Source organism: Diabrotica virgifera, chromosome 2, assembly GCF_917563875.1.
Source record: "Diabrotica virgifera virgifera chromosome 2, PGI_DIABVI_V3a".
Classification (NCBI taxonomy): domain Eukaryota; kingdom Metazoa; phylum Arthropoda; class Insecta; order Coleoptera; family Chrysomelidae; genus Diabrotica; species Diabrotica virgifera.
In genome coordinates this window covers 78,268,964-78,296,284 of record NC_065444.1, presented here as the reverse complement: position 1 = coordinate 78,296,284, position 27,321 = coordinate 78,268,964, and the positions used below count along the sequence as shown (strand labels likewise).

The following is a 27,321-nucleotide window of genomic DNA, read 5'->3' as shown; positions in this document are numbered from 1 at the left end:
TACAGATATAGGATGGGGATGCAAGGTGAACATTAATAACTGGGTAAGAAGCCGAAGAGTAATTGCCTTGGCCCAGGATGAGAAAGGAGGAGGGTTGTGCATGAGGTTAGCGACCTCACCACATAAAAAATATTATTGCTAAAGAAACCTCTACAAGCCTCGGAAAAAGGACTGATAAAGCGATGAAGAAGATGGCCACGGAAATGGATTTAAGAAAAAAGAGGTGAAATCCCTGGCCAGAAACAGAGATGAATGGAGGGGGACTGTAGAGCCCTATGTTCCAAATGGAATCAAGAAAGGAGGAGGGTTGTGCGTGAGGTTAGCGACCTCACCACATAAAAAATATTCTTGCTAAAGAAACCTCTACAAGCCTCGGAAAAAGGACTGATAAAGCGATGAAGAAGATGGCCACGGAAATGGATTTGAGAAAAAAGAGGTGAAATCCCTGGCCAGAAACAGAGATGAATGGAGGGGGACTGTAGAGGCCTATGTTCCAAATGGAATCAAGAAAGGAGGAGGGTTGTGCGTGAGGTTAGCGACCTCACCACATAAAAAATATTATTGCTAAAGAAACCTCTACAACCCTCGGAAATAGGACGGATAAAGCGATGAAGAAAATGGCCACGGAAATGGATTTGAGAAAAAAGAGGTGAAATCCCTGGCCAGAAACAGAGATGAATGGAGGGGGACTGTAGAGGCCTATATTCCAAATGGAATCAAGAAAGGAGGAGGGTTGTGCGTGAGGTTAGCGACCTCACCACATAAAAAATATTATTGCTAAAGAAGCCTCTACAACCCTCGGAAATAGGACGGATAAAGCGATGAAGAAAATGGCCACGGAAATGGATTTGAGAAAAAAGAGGGGAATTCCCTGGCCAGAAACAGAGATGAATGGAGGGGGACTTTAGAGGCCCTATGTTCCAAATGGAATCAAGAGGAGTAAAGTAAAAAGTAAGTAAACCGAAGAGTAGAATTGAACGACCACATAAGCCCTATTACAACAAATAGAGTAGTCAGGACAGCGAGAGACGGTTCCCCAATAGGAAGACGGTCAGTGGGAAGACCACGAAAATGATGGAACGACAACTTACTAGAGGCACAATGGGCGCGTTCATCAGATGCAAACGTTGGCAATCAGTTTGCGCTTTATGCTTCTGAACGACTTGCTAACGTCAAACATGTTTTGAAAGCGGTCGCCATTTTTGCAAACATAAAATATTTAAGTTGAACTTTGGAAACGTGTTGAATATTGAAAAAATATGGCGGGAATTTAAATTGTATATATTGTAGAATATATTTATAAGGGTTTTATATATTAAATAAAGGCTACTGAACACATTCTGCTATGTTATTATCTATTAAATAAATTTTCTTTTTTCCTTTAATAAAAAAAATAAATTCAAAAACGTATTTATTGAGAAAATTTATTTTAGGTTACGTTCAAACCAAGCAAGCAAAATGTCAAATTTTAACCTAAACAACCAACCGTTCAGCTCGCTGTCAACAAGTTTAGAATCAAAGCACAAACATTTGTGAACGTGTTTGCATCTGGTGAACGCAGTCATTGAAAAAACAGACAGAGTCATGTCTACATAAAAAGAATAGCATGAGAATGAGAACAGTAGCATAAGAAAGCTATCAGACTAAATGGAATCTAAAGAAATGTTAAAGAAGAACTAATTTCTTCAGATGTGATTTTTGTTAAATATTGTTAATATTAACAATTCGCTGCCTAAGTATTACAAGGGTGTATGTAACAAAATTAAAAAATCAGCAATTTTAATATAACAATGTTCTATGTATCATAAGGCACGCATAGAACTTTGTAAATCTAAAATATATGCATGCAATGCTCTAAAATTAATCGAAAATCATTGGTGTATGTTGTGAAAATATGTAAAGAGCGCAACATAGTCCTATGTTAAACATAGGACTTTGTTTTTCGCAAAATTTTAGTGAACTTTCCAAACTCAGTATAACATGGTCCTATGTAAGAGGATTTCATAAAGACTTGACTCCAGTAAAAATTAATGTTTAACGCAAAATATTTTGCACTGAATTCAATTATTAATTTAACGTTCGGATGACCAAGCGGGGGAAATTGTGACCCCAGCGTATGTTTTTCTTTAATAAATTCAAAAGTATTTTCAATTTTTAACTCATTATTTTTTTATTTGACTTTAATATCATTCTAGATATCCTCATATTTTGAAATAAAAAAAATTCCCTATATTTTACGAATAAAAAATATATTCTGAAGTTGATGTTTAGTAAAATAGCGTCTATTATGTGTAATTCCAAGTAGTTTTACTCTAATGACGTCGACTTTGCAAAGTAACAAGACACTTACTCAACATACACACTACACATGACACTAATACTCATGTTGTGACTGGCTGAATGACATAAAGTCCATGCCATAAAAAAAAACTTAATTTTTTTGTTAATTGTCATTCCCCCCCCCCCTTGGTCATCCGTGTAACAAAAAAAGGTTGGTCATCGGAAGGTTAATAAACCTCCAAAATATATATGTGACCTATGTGCTGAAATAGACTGCATGAATAAAGAAAACACCCTTAATGGAGAAAAGAAAAAAGAATATGAAAAATACTTGCACTTTTAATGAGAGAAGAGAAAAAGACGGACATTGAAAATGGTAAGACAGTACTGTGTTTTGACTTACAAAATGTATTGACATGTCCAAAACGAGACGTCAAGAATTTCTTTTATAAAAGTAAGCTAAATGTGTATAACATGACAGCCCACCTTTCGATAAACTGGACTGTTTATTGTGCGATATGGTCAGAGACATGGTCGGGCTGGGAATGATATTGCCAGCGCTGTATACAGAATCCTGAAAAGGTTTGTAGAAGACTATCCGTTATTGGAGGATTTGACTTTGTGGAGCGATAGTTGCGTTCCGTAAAATCGCAATAAATTTATGAGTTTTGCCATGGTACATATTTTAAAAACTAACACAAACTTAAAGAAAATTCAAATGAAGTTTTCAGTACCTGGACATTCGACATTCCTGCATACAAGAGGTCGATTCAGTTCACAGTGCAATTGAACGCAGTTTGAGAAAATCTAAATACTTTTCTCCACTTTCGTTAGTAAGAGTCCTTTTGAAAGTAAACACAAGAAAGCCTTACACCATACTTCAATTGAAAGAGCAAGATTTTCTGGATTTTTCAACCTACTCACAAAACTGAATTATACTGCAGTTCCATTTTCAAAGCGTGAATACAAAATCACCAATTTAAGACAACGAACTGGGAGGAGAAATACTGCTGAAAATGACGAAATACCCATGTCAATAAACAAAAATGATATTATATCACCTTGGCACAAAACAAGGTGGAATCTCTGAAATCTATGTACAGGTGGATGCCAGAAGTAGACAGATACTTTTATGTTCACATGTTTTCCAACATGTCTAAACATAAACAGTAAAACTGAGATTGCTGATCAGAAGATAATGTTACAAAGACTTATGTTCCATGTTTTGAATTTTTCGTTTTTTGTTAGAGTTGCAAAGTTCTATGTTATTTTATTTTTTCAATAAAAATATGGGAAAAATTAAATATTTTTTCTTCGTTCTTTTTTAAATGTGCTCTTGTTGTTGACTTTTACCTATTACGTTTAAAGCAAAAGCAAATATACTTTGTTTTATACGAAATCTAAGGGTCAAAATATTCAAAGTTATTTTTCTCAGTTTCATCATTTTGTATTATACAACCTTGTAATTCTTAGGCAGCGAATTTAAGCCCAACAATAAATATTTTATTACAGTTCTTACCTCTTAATTCTTCTAAAGATCTTTCATTGCCACCGTAATCCTTTGGTAAGACCTCGAGTGGAATATAATCAGGTAAAGTGTCCAGCGTGTGATGGTATCTTAACTGAAAGAAGAATGGAGGTTTAACTGGTGATTTATTTAGTTAAAATACAAATGAAGACAGCTGTACAGCTACAGGACAAATTAAAGTTAAATTAGTCTAACCTAGTTACATATTTAAGTGTTCATTTACAGAATAAATACCAAACTGCCATATTATTGGTCCTTCCTTGTTTTTCAACATTAACAATTTGTGATCTGTTAGATAGATAAGACCTACACTATTGTATTAAATCTATCAAAGTTCATTATTATTATTATTAAATATCATTCTATCAAATTAAAAAAAAATCGAATATATTATCTTGGTTCTTCTCTTCTTCTTTATAAGCAATTCTGCTTGTTCATTGGCGGATTGATACCTCTATAATATAATGTTGCCAATCCATCTTTGGTGTGGTCATCCGATACTTCATTTTTTGCCGATTGGTGATTTATCTCTTGCTATTTTGACCATACAGGTCTCCCACATTCTGATTATGTGGTTACTCTATTCTTTTTTATTTAGTGTCCATTCGTTTATACACTGTACGTTACATTTTCTTCTAATGTCTTCACTCTTTTTTCGATCTTTTTTTTTATTTAGATTTAAGGCGCATCAACCTATATGGTTATTAGCGCCGCTCGGTATTACAAAGTTTATGTTAACAATTGTTGATACATAGGTAGGTACATAAATTAACATTAATACGTATACATAGATTTTCACATGTGTTGATGTTTATATTTGGTTGTAGATCCCTATTGATTTCAAAAAACTTAAAACTGACGAAAAGTCACAGTCCTCTTCTAAACACTCACGGATCATTATCGGTAGTTTACACTTTTTCCGGTTGTTTGCATATGTCGGGCATTCAAGGAATAGCTATTTGTATAACAAGGGAGGAAAGTGCTACTTTTCCTCCCGAGAATGAAGTTTACTGCCCGACGCGTAGCGGAGGGCAGTAATCATTCAAGGGAGGAAAAGGCACTTTACTCCCATGTTATACATATGGTTTTTCCACCTTCCTCAAATAACAAGTCATTTTTTCATTTTTACTTAATTTATTTATGTAACTAACCAACAAAATTTATTAGAACTAAAACTAACAAGTAGCTACAATATAACTGTCAACTGTCAAATATAAGTCAAATTATTAATGTAAACATTGTTAAATTAGAATAACAATTAACTGTTTTTTACCATTCTGCAAAATACAGAGTGTTTTTAAATAAACGTTAAAATGTATAGATACTTACGTAATAGAAAATAGATATTGTACAGGGCGTCAATAAGTTATATTTCATGAATGAAATACCATTACGTCACTTTTACTTTTCCTCCCTAGGGAGGAAAAATATTTTCCTCCCTAGGGAGGAAAAGTACAACTTTGCTCCCTACAATCAGGTCCGGAAAAGTATACTTTCGGTAGAGGTAGGTGGAAAAATATGTTTTACACTTAAGCTGTTACCGCACTTACCGCACATTGGATTTACACTTCCAGTAATATGGTATTCATGTGTTAGGCGTGTATGTCCTAATCTCAGTCTGTTTAATATAGTCTGCTCTTTCCTGTTGGTGCACTTACTTTTCCATCTTGTAACTGTTGTTTTTATGTCCCGCAACTTTTGTTGAGACTGGTTCCAGGTCTGAAGCCACCGTTCACTTAGTGTGGAGTTTATCCAGTGATAAAATCTTTCCTGTATGTGGTGTCTGTTAACTCTTCGTTGTTAACTGAAGATTTGGCTACAGCATCTACTCTTTCATTACCATGTATACCTATATGCGACGGAATCCACATAAACTTTACTATGGCATTCTTTTGCTGAAGTTGATATAAATGGTTCTTTATCAATCGCAACAAAAGATGGGTTGGGTAAATGGTGCCTAAGCTGCTAATAGAACTTAAAGAATCTGTTATTATTAGACATCTGTCTATGTTAACATTTATGGTATATTCTAATGCTTTATAGATTGCGAATAGTTCTCCTGTGTATACTGTGCTAAAATTCGAGATTTTGTATGAAGCAGTATAGTCATTGTGTACAAAAGCACATCCAACTCCTTTTTCTGATTTGGATGCATCAGTATATATATGTTGATAATTCTGATACTTATCAATATTACTATAAAATTGTTTAACCATAGAGGACGCATTCAGTTGATTACTAGTCTTTGTTAAACTCATGTCTAAAAAGGGTTTTCTGATAATCCAAGGAGGAGTGGTAAAGAGGTTGGTTTGGTATAACGTAGGGAAGACAATATTATTACTGGTCATGTATCTGTTAAGTCTTTCATAGAAAGGGGGCTTAGATCTTTTCTTTTGAAGGTATGTTGTTTTTTTTTCGATCTCTTAGCGTATTTACTGTAGTTCGTCTCAGTCCTCTCATCTTAGTGCAGTTACTGAAGGTGGATATGAGCTATTACCTCCGATTTCGTTGAACCTCCATCGATTTGCATGAAAATTGGTGAGTGGTTAGAGGATACCTCAAAGAACAAAGGTGACATAGTGCCAACTTGCGCTTTTACCCTGGGGGGTGGACACCACCCCTTCTCGGGGGTGAAAATTATTTTATGAAGAATAACCCCATAATTCGATAGAGGGACAAATTCTTAGCAACATTTGTTACATAAAGTTATTAAAATAAATCAAAACTATTTGAGTTATTAACGATAAAAGATTTTAATTTTTCGTTAGAAAAATACATGTTTTTAATTGATTTTTCACAAATAACTCAAAAACTACAAGTTTCTACAAAAAAGTTATAATAAGCAAAATTGAAGATAATAAAAAATGAAATAAACTCCTTTCTATAAAAACCTTTTAATGTTAACTAAAAGTGAGTTATAGGTAATGGAATGTATATTTTTTTCGTCGAGTAGCCAAGTCTAAATATTCAAGCTTAAATAACGGAAAAATAATGCAATTTCTGACATAAACTTATTAAACATTTGTCAAAGTACTTAGAAATATCTATCAAATGAGCTCCCGAACGAGTCGGTAGCATTAAAATTTATGCTCCAAGAATTGTTCAAAATTTATCTTTTAAAAATTTTTCCAAAAATGTTATTGTGTTTTTTAAATAAGTCCGTTAATTTTTATAATATCAGATTTTCCTAAACACCGTTTAAAAGCTAATTCCAAGGGCTATTAGCTCACGTTAAATTTAATCTTTTAAACCCCTTACTTTTTTAAAAATAAAATGTAAAATGGACCCGGTTACATGGTTCTCGCAGCAAAATTTGAGCTTTAAACGTTTCTATCTCAGTTAATTTTTACCCCACAGAAATAGTAAAGAAAGTAAAATGTTTTCTACAGAAAAAACTAAAATTTGGTTATATATCATTTTTTACGTATATTGAGTATTTTTGGAGTTATTATCAAAAGAAAATGAAAATTACGATTATTTTAAAAATTGTGATTATTTAAAAAAAAACCGGTAAAAATTGTTGAAATGATTACTTATGGCAATATAAAGAAATTCTTGTAAAAATTAGATACAATAAATTATAATTTTTGTGAAAATGGCATATGTTTTATTTTTCACTTTTTCCTAAAAAATTCGAAAGGGTTCTCTTATTTTCGTCATAAATTGCTTAATTTTGAAGCTATTAACTTCTTCTGGTCCTCATTTGATAGGTATTCTGTAGTGCTTTGACAAGTGTTTTACAGGTATATTTTATAAAATGCATCGTTTTCCCGTTATTTAAGCTTGAATAATTAGATTTGACTAGGTACTCGTCGAAAAAAGTATACGTTCAATTACCCATAACTCATTTTGAATTAACATTAGTTTAGTTCTTTTAGTGAGTAGTGTATTCAATTGTTTATTATCTTTAATTTTGGTAATAATAACTTTTTTGCAAAAGCTTATAGTTATTGAGTTATACTGAAAAATAGCTTTAAAGCATGCATTTTTTTTGCGAAAAAATAAAATCTTGGATCTTTAATAACTCAAAAAATATTGATTTATGTTAATAATTTTATATAATCAATTTTGCTTAGAATTTGTCCCTCTATTGATTATGGTATTATTTTTAATAAAATAATTTTTATCCCGAGAGTGGGTGGCAACCACCCCCAGGGTAAAAGCGCAAGATGGCATCATGTCACCTTTGTTCCTTGAGGTATCATCTAACTATTCACCAATTTTCATGAAAATTGATTAAGGTTCAACGAAATCGGGGGTGAAAACCTTCAGTGACTGCACTATCTCTACAGTTTAAAGCAGCCTTTGTGTTATGGCTGTGTCGGGTCTTGTTTCTGATGTTTATGTCATTATTGTAGACCAGGGCGGATCTGTTTTGAGGTAGATGTGAGAGGTGGCATTCGGATTTTTGCAGATATAGTAAGGTGACAACTTCAATAATAATTATAATTGACTTATGCTCCTTCTCAAATATGCCCGGAACATTAATAAAAAAATTTAAATATTTAGAAATTTCGAAAAACATCCATTTTTTTCTACTTTCTTTGCTTATAACTTTAAAACGATTCATTTTGGAACAAAGTCGTAGGGAAAAAATAAAGATAATTGAATTTTGTATAATATACGACTGGTTTAAAATGTCTTAAATTATTACCCTTTCTGCAAAATAGCAATAAAAACAAAATAAGGGGGCAAAAAGACTGTTTTTATGCAATGTTTTTCAACCACTTTAATTGCACTTAGAAGCTTCATAATTTGCTTAGAAAATTCTTACAACATACTTAAACCGTCCACCAAATTTCATTAAAATCGACCTAATAGATTTTGCATAATACTTTTGCAATCTAATTTTTTTTAAAGTTCAAATTTTTTAAAAACTTTCTGAACAAAAGTAGACCATTTAGAAGTTTGCTATTTTTTTTACATATAAAGAGGTTCTCTACCTATCTAATACACTTTACAGAATTAAAATCGGATTATTTAAGCGGCCTCGGCACTGTTTTAAAGTTATAAACAATGTTTTAGCTTATAAACAAATACAGTGAGGACATTTGAGTTGGAATAAATTCATTTTCTTGAGAATGGCGACTCTGGAGATAAATCCCGAAACAGATAGATTTTTATTTTTAAATTATAACTTTTTGGAATAAATATCATACTAGTGAAGTCATCCATCTGGGTGTGATGACATAATCTAAATATTGGAATTAATTTAATTCAAAAAATTTTTTTTTATTCAAACGGTATAAATAATTATGTTAATGTTTATATGAGGGCCGGTTGTTCGAACGCTAATCAAAAATGGAATCAACTGATCATTATCAAATATTTAATTACTGTCACCAACTGTCAATGTCAACTTTGTTTGGGTTGCTGAAAACATAATTGATTACAATTATGAGATTAATTGATTAGTTAATAAATTATGTTAATAGTTGTTGTTAATTAATAATTAATTAATCAATAAATTATGTTAATTATCATAATGATAATTAACATAATTGATTACAATCAACTGATTGACGTACGAATGAGGGGTGTTGTTATTTGATGGTTGTTAAGGGGACTTAATTATAATCAACTTCTTGATTAGCGTTCGAACAACTGGCCCTTAGTGAATACAAAATTGAATAGCCTTTCGATTGAGCTATCACACGCCACCTATTCTCGTTAGAAAAATCATCGATTACGTCATCACGCCCAGATGGATAGCGTCACTAGTATGATATATATATACCAAAAAAATAGAATTTAAAAATAAAAATCGACCTGTTTCGTGATTTATCTCCCGAGACGCCTATTCTCGAGAAAATGAATTTATGTCAACTCAAACGTCCTCACTGTATTTGTTTATAAGCCAAAAAATTGTTTATAACTTTAAAACAGTGCTGAGGCCGCTTAAATAATCCGATTTTATTTCTGTGAAGTGTATTAGATAGGTAGAGAATCTCTTTATCTGCCAAAATTAGCAAACTTCTAAATGGTCTTCTTTTTGTTCAGACAGTTTTTAAAAAATCTGAACTTTTAAAAAAAATTTATATTGCAAAATTATTCTGCAAAATCTATCAGGTCGATTTTATAATGAAATTTGGTGAAAGATTTAAGTACTTATGTTGTAAGAATTTTCTAAGCGAATTACGAAAGTTCTAAGTGCAACCAAAGTGGTTGAAAAACGTTGAATAAAAACAGGCTTATTTTGCCCCGTTTTTTGTATTTATTGCTATTTTGCAGAAAGGGTAATTAGTCTAGTAAAATAAAATTACACTACATGTAAATCAAAATGTAAATTCGTACAGGTTGAAACAAATTTTATATCAAAGTTTAGGTGGGTACAAAAGATATTTTCAAGAAAGTATCCAAATCATACAAGGGGATCATGGTTTAAATAATTAAAAAGGGGTCATTTTTGCAAAAAAATTACTCTTTTAACTGCTGAGGTCATTTAATTACTAATGAAGGTCTATGAGATTTTTTTCTGCAAAGTTGAAGGGTAAGTATTTGACATAAGACTTACTAAATTTAATTTGACCCCCTATTTATTTAAATAATTGTATATAAATCTTTAAAAACAAATTTGCAAAAAAATATTTTTAGCGTTTTAAATAAGCACTATAAAATATATTGTTTTACAGAATAAGTTGCGCTATGTTATCAGTATTAAGCAAAAAAAATTGGTCCAAAAATATATAATATTTTTTGAGATATTGAATTTGTTTATTAAATGTTACTCTATTTTCTATTGCAAAAACGCGGTTGTTGCCAAAGAAATATTCACCTGTATTAAATCTTATTATTTTTATTTTTATGTATATTTTCGATAACTGTATTGATTCATTTAAATTTCAATTAAACTTCCCCCTAAAATGGCATTTGAAAATTATTCAAATTTGTTTATAATTTGTTTTTTAATAACGTCGCGGGAATTAAATATTTTGAAATGCCGTTTCGATAATTGGGTTTCTGGGAATTTTTCACTAATTAACACATTTTTTTGTCTTTTTTCCTCTTCTTTTTTTTTCTTGGAGTTATATTATTACGGGCCCTTTTATGGTTAAGTTTCATTAAGAATGTCGAATCTCTAAGTTGTAGATTCTAGACATAAAAATATTAAGATTGGTCTAAAATTACTTAAATAAAATGTGACTACTTACTGAGTTACAGGGTGTTTAACTTTTTCGATTTTTTAATACCTTCTATGTAAATAATATACTCTTTACAGGTAACGATTAAGTCATTAGTTTTCGAGATATTGGACGTTAAAAATGAAACGGCATAGTTATTTTGATTCATTCATTCATTCATTTTAAACTTCCATTATCTCTCAAACTGATGACTTTATCAATACCAATAAAGTTATTTACATACAAAGTATGGGAGAATCGAAAAATTTCGCTAAAATAGTAATTCACTCAGTGGCGTAGAATTCTGGAAGTGTCAATCATTCACTATCCCCTGTCGTACGCCTCTGGCACTAGCTAGAAACGTTTATTAATCACAATTTAGTAGGGTGTATAATAGCCACACTTTTTGCCCAAGTATGATAAGGATACGTCAAATAGTTTTAAAGTACTTGGTAACAATAATTTTTAAATTTTTAAATAAAACACCCTGTAACTCAGTAAGTAGCCACATTTTATTTAAGAGATTTTAGTTAAATCTTAATATTTTTAGGTCTAGAATCTACAACTCAGAGATTCGACATTCTTAATAAAATTTAACCCTAAAAGGGCCCGTAGTAATGTAACTCCAAGAAAAAAAAAAAAAGAAGAAGAAAAAACGACAAAAAAATTTTGTTAATTAGTAGAAAATTCCCAGGAACCCAATTATCGAAACGACATTTCAAAATACTTAATCCCCGCAACGTTATTAAAAAAACAAATTATAAACAAATTTGAATAATTTTCAAATGCCATTTTAGGGGGGAGTTTAATTGAAATTTGAATTTATCAATACATTTATCGAAAACATACATAAAAATAAAAATGATGACATCTTAAGCAGGTGAATATTTCTTTGGCAACAACCGCGTGTTTGCCATTTAAAATATAGTAACATTTACCAAACAAATTCAATATCTCAAAAAATGTTAAATATTTTCCGACCAATTTTTTTTGCTTAATACTGATAACATAGCGCAACTTAGTCTGTAAAATAAGATATTTTATATTGCTTATTTAAAACGCTAAAAATAATCTTTTGAAAATTTGTTTTTAAAGATTTATATACAATTATTTAAATAAATAGGGGGTCAAATTTAATTTAGTAAGTCTTATGTGAAAGATTTACCCTTCAACTTTGCAGAAAAAATTCCCATGGACCTTCATTAATAAGTGAATTACCTTAGCAGTTAAAAAAGTATTTTTTTTTGCAAAAATGACCACTTTTTAATTTTTTAAACAATAATCCCCTTGTATGGTTTGGATACTTTCTTGAAAATATCTTTTGTACCCACCTAAACTTTGATATAAAATTTGTTTTAACCTGTACGAATTTACTTTTTGACTTTTTTTTATTTTATTAGGCTAAATAATTTAAGACATTTTTAACCAGTCGTATATCATACAAAATTCAATTATCTTTATTTTATTTCTGTACGACTTTGTTCCAAAATGTTTTAAAGTTATGAGCAAAGAAAGTAGAAAAAAATCGATGTTTTTCTAAATCTTTAAATATTTTAATTTTTTTATTAATTTTCCGGGCATATTTGAGAAGGAGCATAAGTCAATTATTATTATTGTTGAAGTTGTTACCTAACTTTATCTGTCATATTAAAACCGTCATATTAACACAGATGAAGTCAAAAATTTATAAAACTAGTACATATAAGACCAATAGACCAGGACGGATCTGTGAAAAAACTTCTATTTGGGATGTGCGAGGTGGCATTCGGATTTTTGCAGATAAAGTTTTTTTTTTTTTTTTTTCTTCCTTATTGGCTTTGGATTACTTGATCCATTCAGCCACGATAGATAATAAATTACTGTTTGCTACAATATTCCAAATATAATACATTGCATTACATAATACATTAGGTACATGTGCGCACATATAATACTAATGTGCGTGCATTAGTATTATATGTGCGCACATGTACCTAATGTATTATGTAATGCAATGTATTATATTTGGAATATTGTAGCAAACAGTAATTTATTATCTATCGTGGCTGAATGGATCAAGTAATCCAAAGCCAATAAGGAAGAAAAAAAAAAAAAAAAACTTTATCTGCAAAAATCCGAATGCCACCTCGCACATCCCAAATAGAAGTTTTTTCACAGATCCGTCCTGGTCTATTGGTCTTATATGTACTAGTTTTATAAATTTTTGACTTCATCTGTGTTAATATGACGGTTTCGCCATATACTGTTATTAAGACATTCTGCTAGTCTATTTACTTCTTGTACTTCATTTCCACTTTTTTGTTCAGGTCTCCATAGCTGGAGAGTGCAATTTTAAGGTATTTTATTTTCAGACTATCTTTATCTTGGGCTATTAATATTGCGTCGTTTGCCTTAATTAATATTGCGTTATTTTTACGTCTTTGTCTCTCATTCTGTATCCTCTTCCTTTGCTGACACTTCTATAGGTTCTGTAAGTTGACCATATATTCTGACTTCGATTTGGTTGTTTTGGTAGATGTTTTCAAGATTTTTTATGATATCTAGTGGAACTTCTCTATTATACAGAAGATGGATTACATCTTTGAGTCTTACTCTGTCAAATGCTTTCTTTAAGTCAATCAAATAAATAAATGCTGGTCTATTATACTTTAGTAATGTCTCAGTAATTTGCTTTATGACGAATATTGAATCTGTACTCGATCGTCTATTACGAAAACCTGTTGTTCATCTGCTAAGACAATCTTCTGATTTTTCTGTAGTTTGCTCAGGGGCGTCATTTGATAGGGGGCAGGGGGGGCATTTGCCCCCCCTGGCACTGAAAATTACTGAAATTTACAAAAAATAGATCAATTTTGTATTATGTTTGCATATAAATGTATATTGTATATATAATGCTTGCCCCCCCCTATCAAAATTTCAAATGACGCTCCTGAGTTTGCTCGCTGTTTTTATCTCCTTTTTTAAATAGTAGAAATAGTTCGCTTGTTCTCCATTCTTCCGGTGTTTTATTGTGTTTCATTATTTTGTTAATTGTTCTTTCATTGTTGCTCCAGAATATTTCCGTAATTCGTTTGGTATTTCGTCTATATTTGCAGCGGGCCGCGGACGTTTCCCCAATTGTCATCAATACAACTAACTTCACGCATAACTTTGATACGAGAATTAAAAAAAATATGCATTGAAATCCAGATCCCGTAATTCTTTAAGCGTTATAAAGTGAGTACAAAGACATATATATTTCTTTCTTTGTAATTACAGCTTCAATTTACCGTACACCTCTCGTAGACTCTGGTAGAGTCGTGTTGAGGAAAAGTCGCGCGCCCATTTGCAGCTTTTCTGTTCTTCTCCTTTTCAAGTGTTTTTGAACTTCCTATTTATTTATATTAACTGCTTCATTTGTTGTAATTTCAGGTGTTTCCGGTTCTAGCGTCATTTGTTCTTCCTTTACATAACGCTTTTTTAGAATATTTTAGATAATCAATCCATCTAATCTGTTCTGTGTATTTTGATCTATTATTTCCTTTACTTCCGTTTTTATTTGACTATTTTATTTTTATATTTCTATTTTATTTTTATTTATTTGACCTCTTATAAAGAGCCATATTTCCTTTTCGGAAACGTAAATTGAAAATCTCTATAAACAACAAGGGCATAGGCGCAAAATTCCGCCTGTCAAAATGATCAATGTGTTTTAAATGTATTAATTTTTTTGGAATCCTAAGAAAACTAGTAAATATTTTTGAAAAATTTAAACGCAGAATGAAAGACTACGTTATTATCGAGGGTAGAAAGTCCCTTAGAATAAACAAAAAGTATCTTTTGAATGAGATATTTAAAATTGAAATCACACTAAATTTTCTCTTCTTTTTCACCTCTGTAACTTATTAAAACACACATTATAGAAGTTTTCAGGGACTTTCTACCCTCAGTAATAACGTAATCTTTCATTCTGCGATAAAATTTTTCAAAAATACTTAGTTTCCTGAGGATTCGAAAAAAATTAATGCATTTAAAACATTTTGAACATTTTGACAGGCGACATCTTGCGCCTATGACTATTATTCGTTTATAGTCTGCTTTTATAGCCAAGTAGTAAACAGAAAGAACACTCCAAAAAATAGTTACAATACTTTACTTTTGTAGAAATTGAGTTTCAATTGCCACTGTCAATATTATGGAGTAGCTGCGTTTCGATAGGTTAAGAATATTATTAATGTTAGCTGGTGCGCGCCATTACTACAGCAAAAGTAGAATTTTTGCTTCTTTGAGTAACAAAATTCTTCTTCTTCTTCTTCTTAACTCAGGCGAGACTCGTTAGTCTCTGCCACTTGGTCATAAGACCTTTGTACCATACCTTGTTTTTTCCTTAAACTCTAATAAGTTCTGTGGCCTCAACGAGGGCCAACAGTTTTCTTATTGGTAGTTGTAGAATCTCTTCTGGTTCAAACATCATTTGACCACAGAATTCCGGCCTTACATCACCTAGCACACTGAAATTGCATAGTATGTGTATGGCAGTCTCTTCTTCCATTTCGCACTTTCTGTACCATGATTCATTCACCTTCGTTTCATCACCTAGTTTGTATAGGTGACTTCTTAATCGGCAATGTCCAGTCAACATTTCAGTGACCGTTTTCTTCTCTCGTTTATTGAGGTTCATCAGACTGTTTGAGAGTTTTTTAACAATATTCTTGATTCTTTTTTAGTCTGGATTTGCCCTTGAGTGCTTCTCCATTTCTTTTGATGATTCTTTATCAGCCATTTCTGAACCTCGTTTTCCGTAGCATCTTTAGTGATGCCACAGAAAGGTTCTGGGCCTTCAAAAGGTTTCTCTCGAGCCTTGTTTCGCTAACCGATCTGCTCGTGCATTCCCATGCATCCCTTCATGACCCATATTAAAGACACTTTATTGTCTTTTGCCAGGTAAGCAACAGAATTAATCTTAATAACATTCTGACAAAATTGGTGAAATTAATTAAGTACATATATATTAAAAATTATACGATACAACTGTGCCAAAATATTATCCACTTACCCTATTGTAAAGTTCTGGTTTCATAAACGCTTTCAAAACTTTCAAAATTACCTCTACAATTGGGGGACTATTAATAAAATGCCACTCTATGAAATTGCTGTCGAAAATTTGCTAAAAATAAAAACTGATCATAGTAAATAGTAAAAAATGTTAGTAAACGTTAGTTCTAGAATATTTTACCTGACATCCATTAAAAAAAACCGAGGAAAAAAACTAAGAAGATGTAAACATCCGAAATGTTGAATCGGGTTAATGCTTTAGCGTAGTAAAAAAAACAATTAATAAAAAAATAATAAAAAATATTAAAAAAACAAACTAAAAATATAATTTTTTTTTCTCGGATTCTGGCCTTGGTAGAGAACTAGAACTTTTAGCCACGTAATTGTATAACTTATCACTAACTCAGGTGTAATGTGTAGTGTGGGTGTTGAGTAAGTGTCTTGTTACTTTGCAAAGTTGACGTCATTATCTTTGCAAAGAGACGCTAATTGTATCCGAACGTCTGCAAAAATATAATTAAATAAAACAAAAAATAATTACAAATTTAATTACAAAAAAATATATACAACCAAAACAGTTAATTATTTAAATAATAATTGTAGTATGTTAGTTGTGCAGTATTTAGAGTTAGAAATACAGAAAAAATCCTCTGATTGAAAATTTGTTTGCGTTTAAAATGACAAAATGTCTGGCTAATTGGCTCGGCCAAGGCCATCAAATTCACAAAAAAAATCTATTGAAAGTGTCGGGTGAAAAATTAAGGCTGATTTACGTTAGGACGGGACGTGTACGACACGGAGCGTGGAACAACCGAGGTCAGTACGGGTTTTGATTTATGCTACGACAGGTCGCTTCCAGGTTCTGCACGTTTTTTTTTTAATTATTTTGATTTGCGAGTATCTTGAGTGGGTTTAAAAAATTAATTTTACAAACATGGAATTGGTAGCGATACCTATTAGACCTGAATCCCACGTACCAAAAAAAAATTATTGATAGCAAGCTGAAAATTTCTTAATAGCTTAACGGTGTCTAGTCGGACAAACTTTGATGTACGGGAGCACTGGAACAAGGGAATTTTTAATTGTGGAACAGTTTAAAAAATTGGAACGTCAGATTACGAAAACGTCCCATATATTTTGTCGGGCAGAACATCCAATTGATTTGTTGCCCTTTCATTAAACTCTCATGCAAAAATCAGACTGCTATTACTAACCAACATGATTCCTGTCATTTGACATGTTCTTCATATTCCACTCATTAAAATGCCCAGTTGGTGATAAACACTAGTCTGATTTTTGTATGAGAGTTTAATGAAATGGTAACAAATCAGTTAGAAGTTCTGTCCGACAAAATACATGGAACGTTTTCGTAGTCTGACGTTCCAAATTTTTAACCTGTTCCACAAGTAAAACTTCCCCTGTTACAGTTTTCCCATACATCAAATTTTGTCCGACTAGACACCGTTAAGCTATTAACTAGTTTTGATGGAAAATAAGCCACAAATTTACTAAAAAAATTATTTTATTAACGTTTCGACGCCCAAATCGGGTGTCGATGTCAAAATACAAAAAATATTAATGAATTAAACAAAAATGTTGATGCTTAGTAAAAAAAAAAGAATGTGTGTGTAATTTGTACTCACGTAAGAAGTTATACTTCTATTATAATATAATCTAACTTCATAATATGATTTCAACGAAATCAATATACCTATCTACTTTAAACAGTTTTTTGTATTGTATTTAAATAATAAACTAATTTTAGAAAGAACAAAAAGAATACCAAAAATTAAAAAAAAGGATATGACTTTGTCCGGATTTGAACAGGGGACCTATCGATCCCTAGGCGAATGCTCTACCGATCAGCTACCACCATTTTTGTATTCAGTCGATCATTTCTCGGACATAATTACAATCACGGTAACAGATACATTAATTGAAAATAAACATTTTCAATAATTCTATTAGGAGGAAGACAAATCCACAGACATAAAAATTATAATAAATATATTTACTAAAAACACTAATAATATATTATTTTCACGCACACCTTATTTGCGCTACATAACATACAAGATGTAACGACTAATACCATACTGTCGGTGTGCGCATGCGCCATGGAATGTAAAAATTTCCCCACGTGCCTAAAGAAGTATAACTTCAAAAATTCTTCTAATAATTTATTTAATCTCACTCATGTATATCGGCAATTCAGACATATATTATACATTTTAAAGCAGAAGACTTTAAAATGATATTGCCAATATTTATGAGTTGCGTTCCTGGGACGACTTTATTGAAAGATAGTTCATTCGATTACATGAAATCAATCCCAACTCAAGAATATCCATCACAAAAAAATCATAACATATGGAATCTCTAGCGCGAGATTTTTACTGTCACCATTGCATGTAGTTGTCTTTTTAACGACAGATCACATGTTATGATTTTTTTTGTGACGGATATTCTTGAGTTGGGGTTGATTTCATGTAATCGAATGAACTATCTTTCAATAAAGTCGTCCCAGAGACGCAACTCAGAAATATTGGCAATATCATTTTAAAGTCTTCTACTTTAAAATGTATAATATATGTCTGAATTGCCGATATAAATGAGTCAGATTAAATAAATTATTAGAAGAATTTTTTTACTAAGCAACAACATTTTTGTTTAATTCATTAATATTTTTTGTATTTTGACAACGACACCCGATTTGGGCGTCGAAACTTTAATAAAATCATTTTTTTTAGTGAAATTGTGGCTTATTTTCCATCAAAAATGGTTAATTGCAAAAATGCCACAAGAAAATGGTACCCCGTCAAAATAGCCCCGTCAAAAAAGCTCCGACAAAATAGCCCCGACATAATATCCGGCACACAAAAAAGCTCCGACAAAGTAGCCTGCAGACAAAATAGCCGCGGAATAATAGCCCGCCGACAAAATAGCCCCGACAAAAAAGCTCCCTTCAGAATTCATCATGAAATAATTCCTTAAAAATACATTTTTTCGGAATGGTAATTATCCTCCATTCAGATGTATTAACCACATTAAATGAGAATGGTCTTTTTAGAGAACTCGAGTCCTGTCTTCCCTGCCTCTTGGAAGTTTGAACATTTAAGTTAAGCGAAAATCAATGTTTATTTATGATATAAACATTTTTTTCTATTTTCGGGCAACAGTTAAATGCATTTTAAATTAAATACATTCTTCCTTTTTGTCAAATAATTTAAATTAAAAAAAAGTTTTTGGACACCTTGTATAAATAATTATGTAATTGTTTATAAGAGGCTGTTTTAGCCGGGGCTATTTTAGCCGGGGCCTATTTTGACCGGGGCTATTTTGTGTGCGATCTATTTTGTCGGGGCTATTTTGTTTGCGGGCTATTTTGTCGAGGCTATTTTGTGTTCGGGCTATTTTGACGGGGCTTTTTTGACGGGGCTGTTTTGACCGGGCTATTTTGACGGGTAACGCAAGAAAATAGCTTCAGAACAACATTATCGTTAAGCTATTAAAAATTTTTCAGCTTGCTATTAATCACCTTTTTTTTGGTACGCGGGATCCAGGTCTATATAGCTTTGGTTGAAGATGAAAGAAGGAAAAGGCGATGGGCAGTCCACCCAGCATGGATATCATAAATAGCTGGGTATTTCCTCACACACTCAATTAAGTGTGCGTCATTCGTTGTAGAATGTAACTTCTTCTTCTTTAGCAGCCTTTTCTGGTCCACTCCTGGACATAGGCACTCCCTTATGTTTTCCATATTCGCCTGTCTTGTGTTATCTGAGTTTCTTCCTTCCTATATTTAATGTCGATCCATTTCTGTTGCAGTCTTGCTTTGCCTCGTTTATGTGCTCTTGCCCACTTCACTTCGCTTTCTCTTGCCACATATCCTGCCCCTTTCCATTTAGATTTTGCGATAGCTTTCGATGGCATCTTTGACTTTGGTTCTCCTTCTTAAATCTTCGTTTCTCATATTATGATCTCTTAAGCTTACATTTTTCAAAAGTTTCAAAAGCTCTTTGAGTTGTTCTAAGGCTATTGAGATATTGGTTGGTAAGTGTCATGGTCTCCATTCCATAAGTCATGGCAGGAAGGATACACGTGATAAAACCTTTCGCTTTAAATTAACTGGGATTTTTGGATTATACTTTTTGAGAATTTTGGATATTTTAGAATGTAACTATAATGTATTATATTGATACGGGATTTAGCCACAATTATTGGTGTAATGAAAATTATAGTTTTATTTAACTAATGTTTGACGTTTCTATTTCACCTCCGGAAATCGTTGTCAAAAAAAGAAAAAAAAATCTAAGAAATTCTGGGAATTTTTTTTTAGAATGATTCCCGAGTTGAAATCGAAACGTCAAAATATTAGTTAATTAAAAATGTGATTTTCATTACACTACTAATTATGGCTAAATCCCATATTAGTCCATTCTTTAACGGTTTATGCTCTAAATTTTAAAGAACCGCTTGGATTGACATGGAATTTGGCATGCATATAGCTTACATGTCAAAGAAAAAAAGTGATATTGTGCTGATGTGTGCTTTTGTCCTGGGGGTGACTTTCACCCCCTCTTGGGGGTGAAAAAATATATGTCCAAAATAAGTCCGGAAATGGGTAAACTGACTAATTTTAAGTAACTTTTGTTCTATAGAGCTTTTTCGCCAAGTCAACACTTTTCGAGTTATTTGCGAGTGAATATGTTCATTTTTCAACAAAATAACCACATTTTTAGACGATTTTTCGCAAATAACTCAAAAAGTAAGTATTTTGTCGAAAAAAACGTTCTTAGAAAAAATATAGCTTATAAAAAAGTAAAAAAATGGTGTACGCGTTAGGTCTCTGAATCTCGTAGAACCAGCCAATGAAAAATATATTCATATTCACCAAATTTCAAATAGAATATTTCGACGTGAAATATCCAAAAAATTAAGCACCTTTTGGGGAAAACCCATTATGACTTTTTTAAAGCGTTTAAATAAAGCTTTATTTTTGTTTTTACAAAAAGTTTCTAGCATTAAATTTAAGCAAGTTGCGCTCAAAATAAAGTTGGTCCCTTTGTTTTTGCAAAAACAAAATCGGGAAGACCAACCCCTAATTAGCAACTTAAATGAAATTAATCGTTACCGCTCCACAAATTATTTTACTTATTATGTTGTGGTTATATGATCTGTAAGTTTCATCGATTCAAAGTGCTTGTTTTTGAAAAAATTTGGTTTCAAAGTAAAATTTTTAAAAATTTAAATTTTGAAAAAATATGCTTTTTTTCAAAATAACTTAAAAATTGTTAGATATACCAAAAATCTCGAAAAACAAAATAGTCAGATTTGCTTTTCTGAATATCATGTATTTTTTTGTTTTTCTGTTAGACAAAAATTGTTTAAGATTTGGTGTTTCTAAATTTGCATACATTCGTGATCAGTGACTCGTTCAACCCCTTTTAACTACAGCCCTTTCAATAATAAGGACTTTAAACCGATGAAACTTACAGATCATATAAACAATGTATACACGCGTCAAGAAACTTGTGAAGTCGTAACGATTAAGTTCATTTAAGATACTAATTAGGGGATGATTTTCTAGATTTTTTTACCAAAACCAAAAGGGACTAACTTTATTTTGAGCGTAACTTGTTTGGTTTTGATGCTAGAAATTTTTTTTATAAAACAAAAATGAAGCTTTTTTTAAACACTTTAAATAAGTTGTAATGAGTTTTCCCCGAAATGTGCTTCATTTTTGGTTATTTCACGTTAAAATATTCCATTTTGAATTTGACGAATATGAACCTATTTTTCATTAGCTATATCTCTGCTTCTACTAGGTGTAGAGACGTGATGTATACACCATTTTTTTAAAATTTTTACAGGCTATATTTTTGCTAAGAATGTTTTTTCGACAAAATACTCACTATTTGAGTTATTTGCGAAAAACCGTCTAAAAGCGTGGTTATTTTGTTGAAAAAATGAACATATTCACTGCCAAATAACTCGAAAAGTATTGACTTAGTTACTTAAAATTAACCAGTTTATCCATTTCCTGACTTTCTTTGAACGAATATTTTTTCACCCCCAAGAGGGGGTGAAAACCACCCCCAAGGCAAAAGCACATATCGGCACAATATCACTTTTTTTCTTTGACTTGTTAGCTATGTGTATGCCAAATTGCATGTCAATCGAAGCGGTTCTTTAAAATTTAGAGGTTTTGCAATATTTTACCGTTAAAGAACGGACTATATAAACATAAACATTAAATTAAACATACACAAGAAAATAGTTTCAGAACGTTGTTAACTGTAATAATAATATATAAACATACCAACAAGCCGGACAGGTCAAAAACAATTAAAATACAATAGTTCCCAGTAAATAGCACATTGCGACCCCTGACAAGTAATCTGTTAGGACGGAGCGGCGCGGGCACGGGACGGGTACGGGAAACGAATGGCCATCGACGGGGCGAGCACGTTAGGTAGACTGGCCCCGATCCCGTTGTCGCTCCGTGCCGTTGCACAATAAACTACCCAATGTCTTTCATCACACGATTCTTCACCCGTGTTGAGCTGCTCTCCCCCCACTTGCAAAAATTAAAAAACAAATACCCCTGATTTATGAGCTATTTATGAGCTTTCATATTCCGCAAACTAAAAATTTTGAGCTCGTTCCACTGAGCAGGAATTTAATACTTTAGTGGGGGGGGGGGGGGGGGGGGCTGAACTACTTAAAAATAGGAATATTGAATCGGTTTTTGCGGCAGAATTACGAGCTATTTATGAGCTCTTGAAATTATATAGGTTCGATTTTTGAGCTCATCCCCTTCATCCCCAAACAACCCTTTAATTGATTTAACTTAAGAGAAAACTGCTGAGAAAACTTAAAATATATCGTATTGCGGATATAATTCCTATAGCTTATATACTCTAAGAATAAACTATTAAATCACGTGCATTTCGATTATTGAGCTACAACCCCTTCGCAAGAAAACCACCCTATCTTTCCGGCTTAAGAGAAAGTTGTACTTAAAATGCATTAAATTAATTATTTGGCGACTACATACCATTTAATAATTTGTAAGCTTCCAAATTACGCGGATTTAGATCAGTAAACTGCAATTTATTTTGTATAGTGCAGTCACTGAAAGTAAAAATTAACGATTACCTTCAGTTTCGGTGAACCTTCATAGATTTTCACGAAAATTGGTCAGTGGTTACAGGATACCTCAAGAAACAAAGGTGACATGGTACCTTTACCCTGAGGGTGGATACCGCCCCTTCTCGGGGGTGAAAATTATTTTATAAAAAAATAACTGCACAAATCTATAAAAGAACAAATTATAAGCAAAATTTATTATATAAATTTTTTATATATAGAGTTATTAAAATAAGTCAATACTTTTTGAGTTAAAAATGTGTGTACCATTTTTATATATTCGGCTGCAATACGAAGGAAAAACAATCTTACTTTTTAATTAGAATAAGGAGTGCAGCCAGTCCCTTTAACTGCAATTTTCTGCTCTTATTGGAGCTTCATCAGAAGGAACGTAGGCACTGTTCTCCTTAATCCAATCAAATCGCATCGAAATGTTTTTCCAAATATTGCAGCCAAAATGATGGTATTGGGTGGCTAGCGCCATCTGGCCGTAAAAATACGAAGCAAGCTTTCAATCCTAATAGCAAATAATTAATATTGAAAAATATCAAAAATTACTAAAAGATTTTTAAATTGAAAACTTACTGGTACATCCCCATGTATACACCTCCAAGACTTCTACAATTTGCAAGTCATATGGATGCTGCAGTAAAGACGATAGGGAAGGAATTCTAAACTTTGCAATTCAAAATACTTCAAAATACTTAGAATTCAAAATTCTAAACTTTGAATATATAAAAATGGTACACACATTTTTATTTTATTTTCTTATTACTCAGTAGAGTAACTATGGTGCATCTTTCAGTTCCTAACCGGCTGCAGACGGGGGATTTGAATTGCAAAGTTTAGAATTCCTTCCCTATCGTCTTTACTGCAGCATCCATATGACTTGCAAATTGTAGAAGTCTTGGAGGTGTATACATGGGGATGTACCAGTAAGTTTTCAATTTAAAAATCTTTTAGTAATTTTTGATATTTTTCAATATTAATTATTTGCTATTAGGATTGAAAGCTTGCTTCGTATTTTTACGGCCAGATGGCGCTAGCCACCCAATACCATCATTTTGGCTGCAATATTTGGAAAAACATTTCGATGCGATTTGATTGGATTAAGGAGAACAGTGCCTACGTTCCTTCTGATGAAGCTCCAATAAGAGCAGAAAATTGCAGTTAAAGGGACTGGCTGCACTCCTTATTCTAATTAAAAAGTAAGATTGTTTTTCCTTCGTATTGCAGCCGAATATATAAAAATGGTACACACATTTTTATTTTATTTTTTTATTACTCAGTAGAGTAACTATGGTGCATCTTTCAGTTCCTAACCGGCTGCAGACGGGGGATTTGAATTGCAAAGTTTAGAATTCCTTCCCTATCGTCTTTACTGCAGCATCCATATGACTTGCAAATTGTAGAAGTCTTGGAGGTGTATACATGGGGATGTACCAGTAAGTTTTCAATTTAAAAATCTTTTAGTAATTTTTGATATTTTTCAATATTAATTATTTGCTATTAGGATTGAAAGCTTGCTTCGTATTCGTACTTTTTGAGTTATTGATCAAAATTTTTAAATTTTCGTGAAAAAAATGCATGTTTTGAAGCGGTTTTTCGTAAATCACTGAAAAACTGTAAGTTTTTACAAAAAAGTTAAAAGTAGTTTAACTCGTATAGCTTATATTCTAAGAATAAACTCTTAAATCACGCGCCTTTCGATTATTGTGCTACAACCCCTTAGCAAGAAAACCATCCCATATTCCCGGATTAAGAGAGAGTTGTACTTAAAATAATTTAAATTAATTATTTGGAGACTAGATATCGTTTAATAATTTATGAGCTCGCAAAATATACGCATCTCAATGATTGAATTGCCATTTTCTTTCTACAGTGCAGTCACTGAAGGTAAAAATCAACTGAGATTCGATTTAGGTTAATCTCCATTCATTTTCAAGAAAATTGTTGAGCGGATTTTGATGCTATCAACTTTTTCTGGAGCTCATTTTTGATAGGTATTTCTCCTAAGTGTTATAAAATGCATCTCTTTCCCGTTATTTAAACTTGAATCCTTAGATTTGAACATTCGCAGAAAAAAATATACATTTAATTACCAATAACTTACTCTAAATTAAACTTAAAGGGTTTTTCAAGTAAGCAATTTATTATATTTTTTATTAGCTTCAATTTTAGTGATAAAAACTTTTTTGTAAAAACTTACAGTTTTTGAGTTATTTATGAAAAATCGATTTAAAGCATGTATTTTCTTTCACAAAAATTAAAATATTTGATCTTTAATAACTCAAAAAGTATATTGATTTACTTTGATCACATTATATAACAAATCTTGCTTACAATTTTTCCCTCTCTCGATTTGTGGGGTTATTTTTAATAAAGTAATTTTCAACCCCGAGAAGGAGTGACATATACCCCAGGCTAAAACCCCAAGTTGTTATTGTCAATTCGTGAAAATGAATGGAGATTTACCGAAATCGAAGGTCATAGTTGATTTTTACCTTCAGTGACTACACTATAGAAAGAAAATGGCAATTCAATAATTGAGATGCGTATATTTTGCAAGCTCATAAATGATTAAACGATATGTAGTCGCCAAATAATTAATTTAAATTATTTTAAGTACAACTCTCTCTTAAGCCGGGAATATGGGATGGTTTTCTTGCGAAGGGGTTGTAGCTCTATAATCAAAAGGCGCGTGATTTAAGAGTTTATTCTTAGAATATAAGCTATACGAATTAAACTACTATTAACTTTTTTTGTAAAAACTTACAGTTTTTCAGTGATTTACGAAAAACCGCTTCAAAACATGCATTTTTTCACGAATACCTAATTAAAATTTTTGATCTTTAATAACTTAAAAAGTATTGACTTATTTTATTAACTTTATATAATAAATTTTGCTTTTAATTTGTTCTTTTATTGATTTGTGCAGTTATTTTTTATAAAATAATTTTCACCCCCGAGAAGGGGCGGTATCCACCCTCAGAGTAAAGGCGCAAGGTGGTACCATGTCACCTTTGTTTCTTGACGTATCCTCTAACCACTTACCAATTTTCGTGAAAATCGATGAAGGTTCACCAAAATTGAAGGTAATCGTTGATTTTTACTTTCAGTGACTGCACTATACAAAATAAATTGCAATTTACTGATCTAAATGCGCGTAATTTGGAAGCTTATAAATTATTAAATGATATGTAGTCGCCAAAAATTAGTTTAATGCATTTTAAGTACAACTTTTTCTTAAGCCGTGAAGATAGGGTGGTTTTCTTGCGAAGGGGTTGTAGCTCAATAATCGAAATGCACGTGATTTAATAGTTTATACTTAGAGTATATAAGCTATAGGAATTATATCCGCAATACGATATATTTTAAGTTTTCTCAGCATTTTTCTCTTAAGTTAAATCAATTTCAAGAGCTCATAAATAGCTCGTAATTCTGCCGCAAAAACCGATTCAATATTCCTATTTTTAAGTAGTGGGGGGGGGGGGGCTGACTCAAAGTATTAAATTTCTGCTCAGTGGAACGAGCTCAAAATTTTTAGTTTGCGGAATATGAGAGCTCATAAATAGCTCATAAATCAGGGCTATTTGTTTTTTGATTTTTGCAAGGTGGTGGGGGGGGGGGGGGCAGCTCAACACGGGTCGATTCTTCAATGTGCGCCTCAAGACAGTTGTTTGGTATACTGCCCGTTCTAACATAAATCAGCCTTTACCCGTTTATGTTCTTACCTCTGCAAGTTTAACGAGATTCATAACGAATGCCGGCGTTACGTGAAAAACGTGTTTCATGGACAGATGCTGGTGGTCGTACAACAAAATATTTCCCGTAGTATGCGCCCCTTCTTGCATTCGAACTTCGTAAACGTTCATAACAGCTCCTAACCACCAATGCCCGTCGAAACCAGATGGTACATTTGGTAGTTCTCTTATAACCACGACTCCATTTCTATCGTTAACGAGGTTTGGTAGAGGCACTATGTACCTAAAATAGAAGATGCAGAAGGTTCATTAGTAATGTTTTACCGGGTGTCCCAATAAGAATGACTCTCGGCCATATCTCAGTTTATAGTACAGCTTTGAGAAACAAATATTTATAATAAAAATTGCCTCGGGAAAAGCCTGGAAATTATTTTCATAATTGTAGGTCCACCGCTAGAGGGCGTAATTGAATATCGAAAATTAAAAAATCAAAATTTTACAA

The 27,321-nt window shown here is 32.1% G+C and overlaps 1 protein-coding gene across 1 annotated transcript in view; it reads right to left on the bottom strand.

The window, feature by feature from the left end:
• Positions 1–27,321, bottom strand: part of LOC126880119 (alpha-tocopherol transfer protein-like) — a 59,943-nt gene that overhangs the window by 9,039 nt on the left and 23,583 nt on the right. Inside the window, exons 3-5 of the mRNA XM_050643818.1 lie at positions 26,850–27,102; positions 15,965–16,075; positions 3,800–3,902 (exon numbers count right to left, since the gene is read on the bottom strand). Coding sequence (XP_050499775.1) covers positions 3,800–3,902; positions 15,965–16,075; positions 26,850–27,102 — 467 coding nt within the window. The remainder of the gene's footprint in view (positions 1–3,799; positions 3,903–15,964; positions 16,076–26,849; positions 27,103–27,321) is intronic.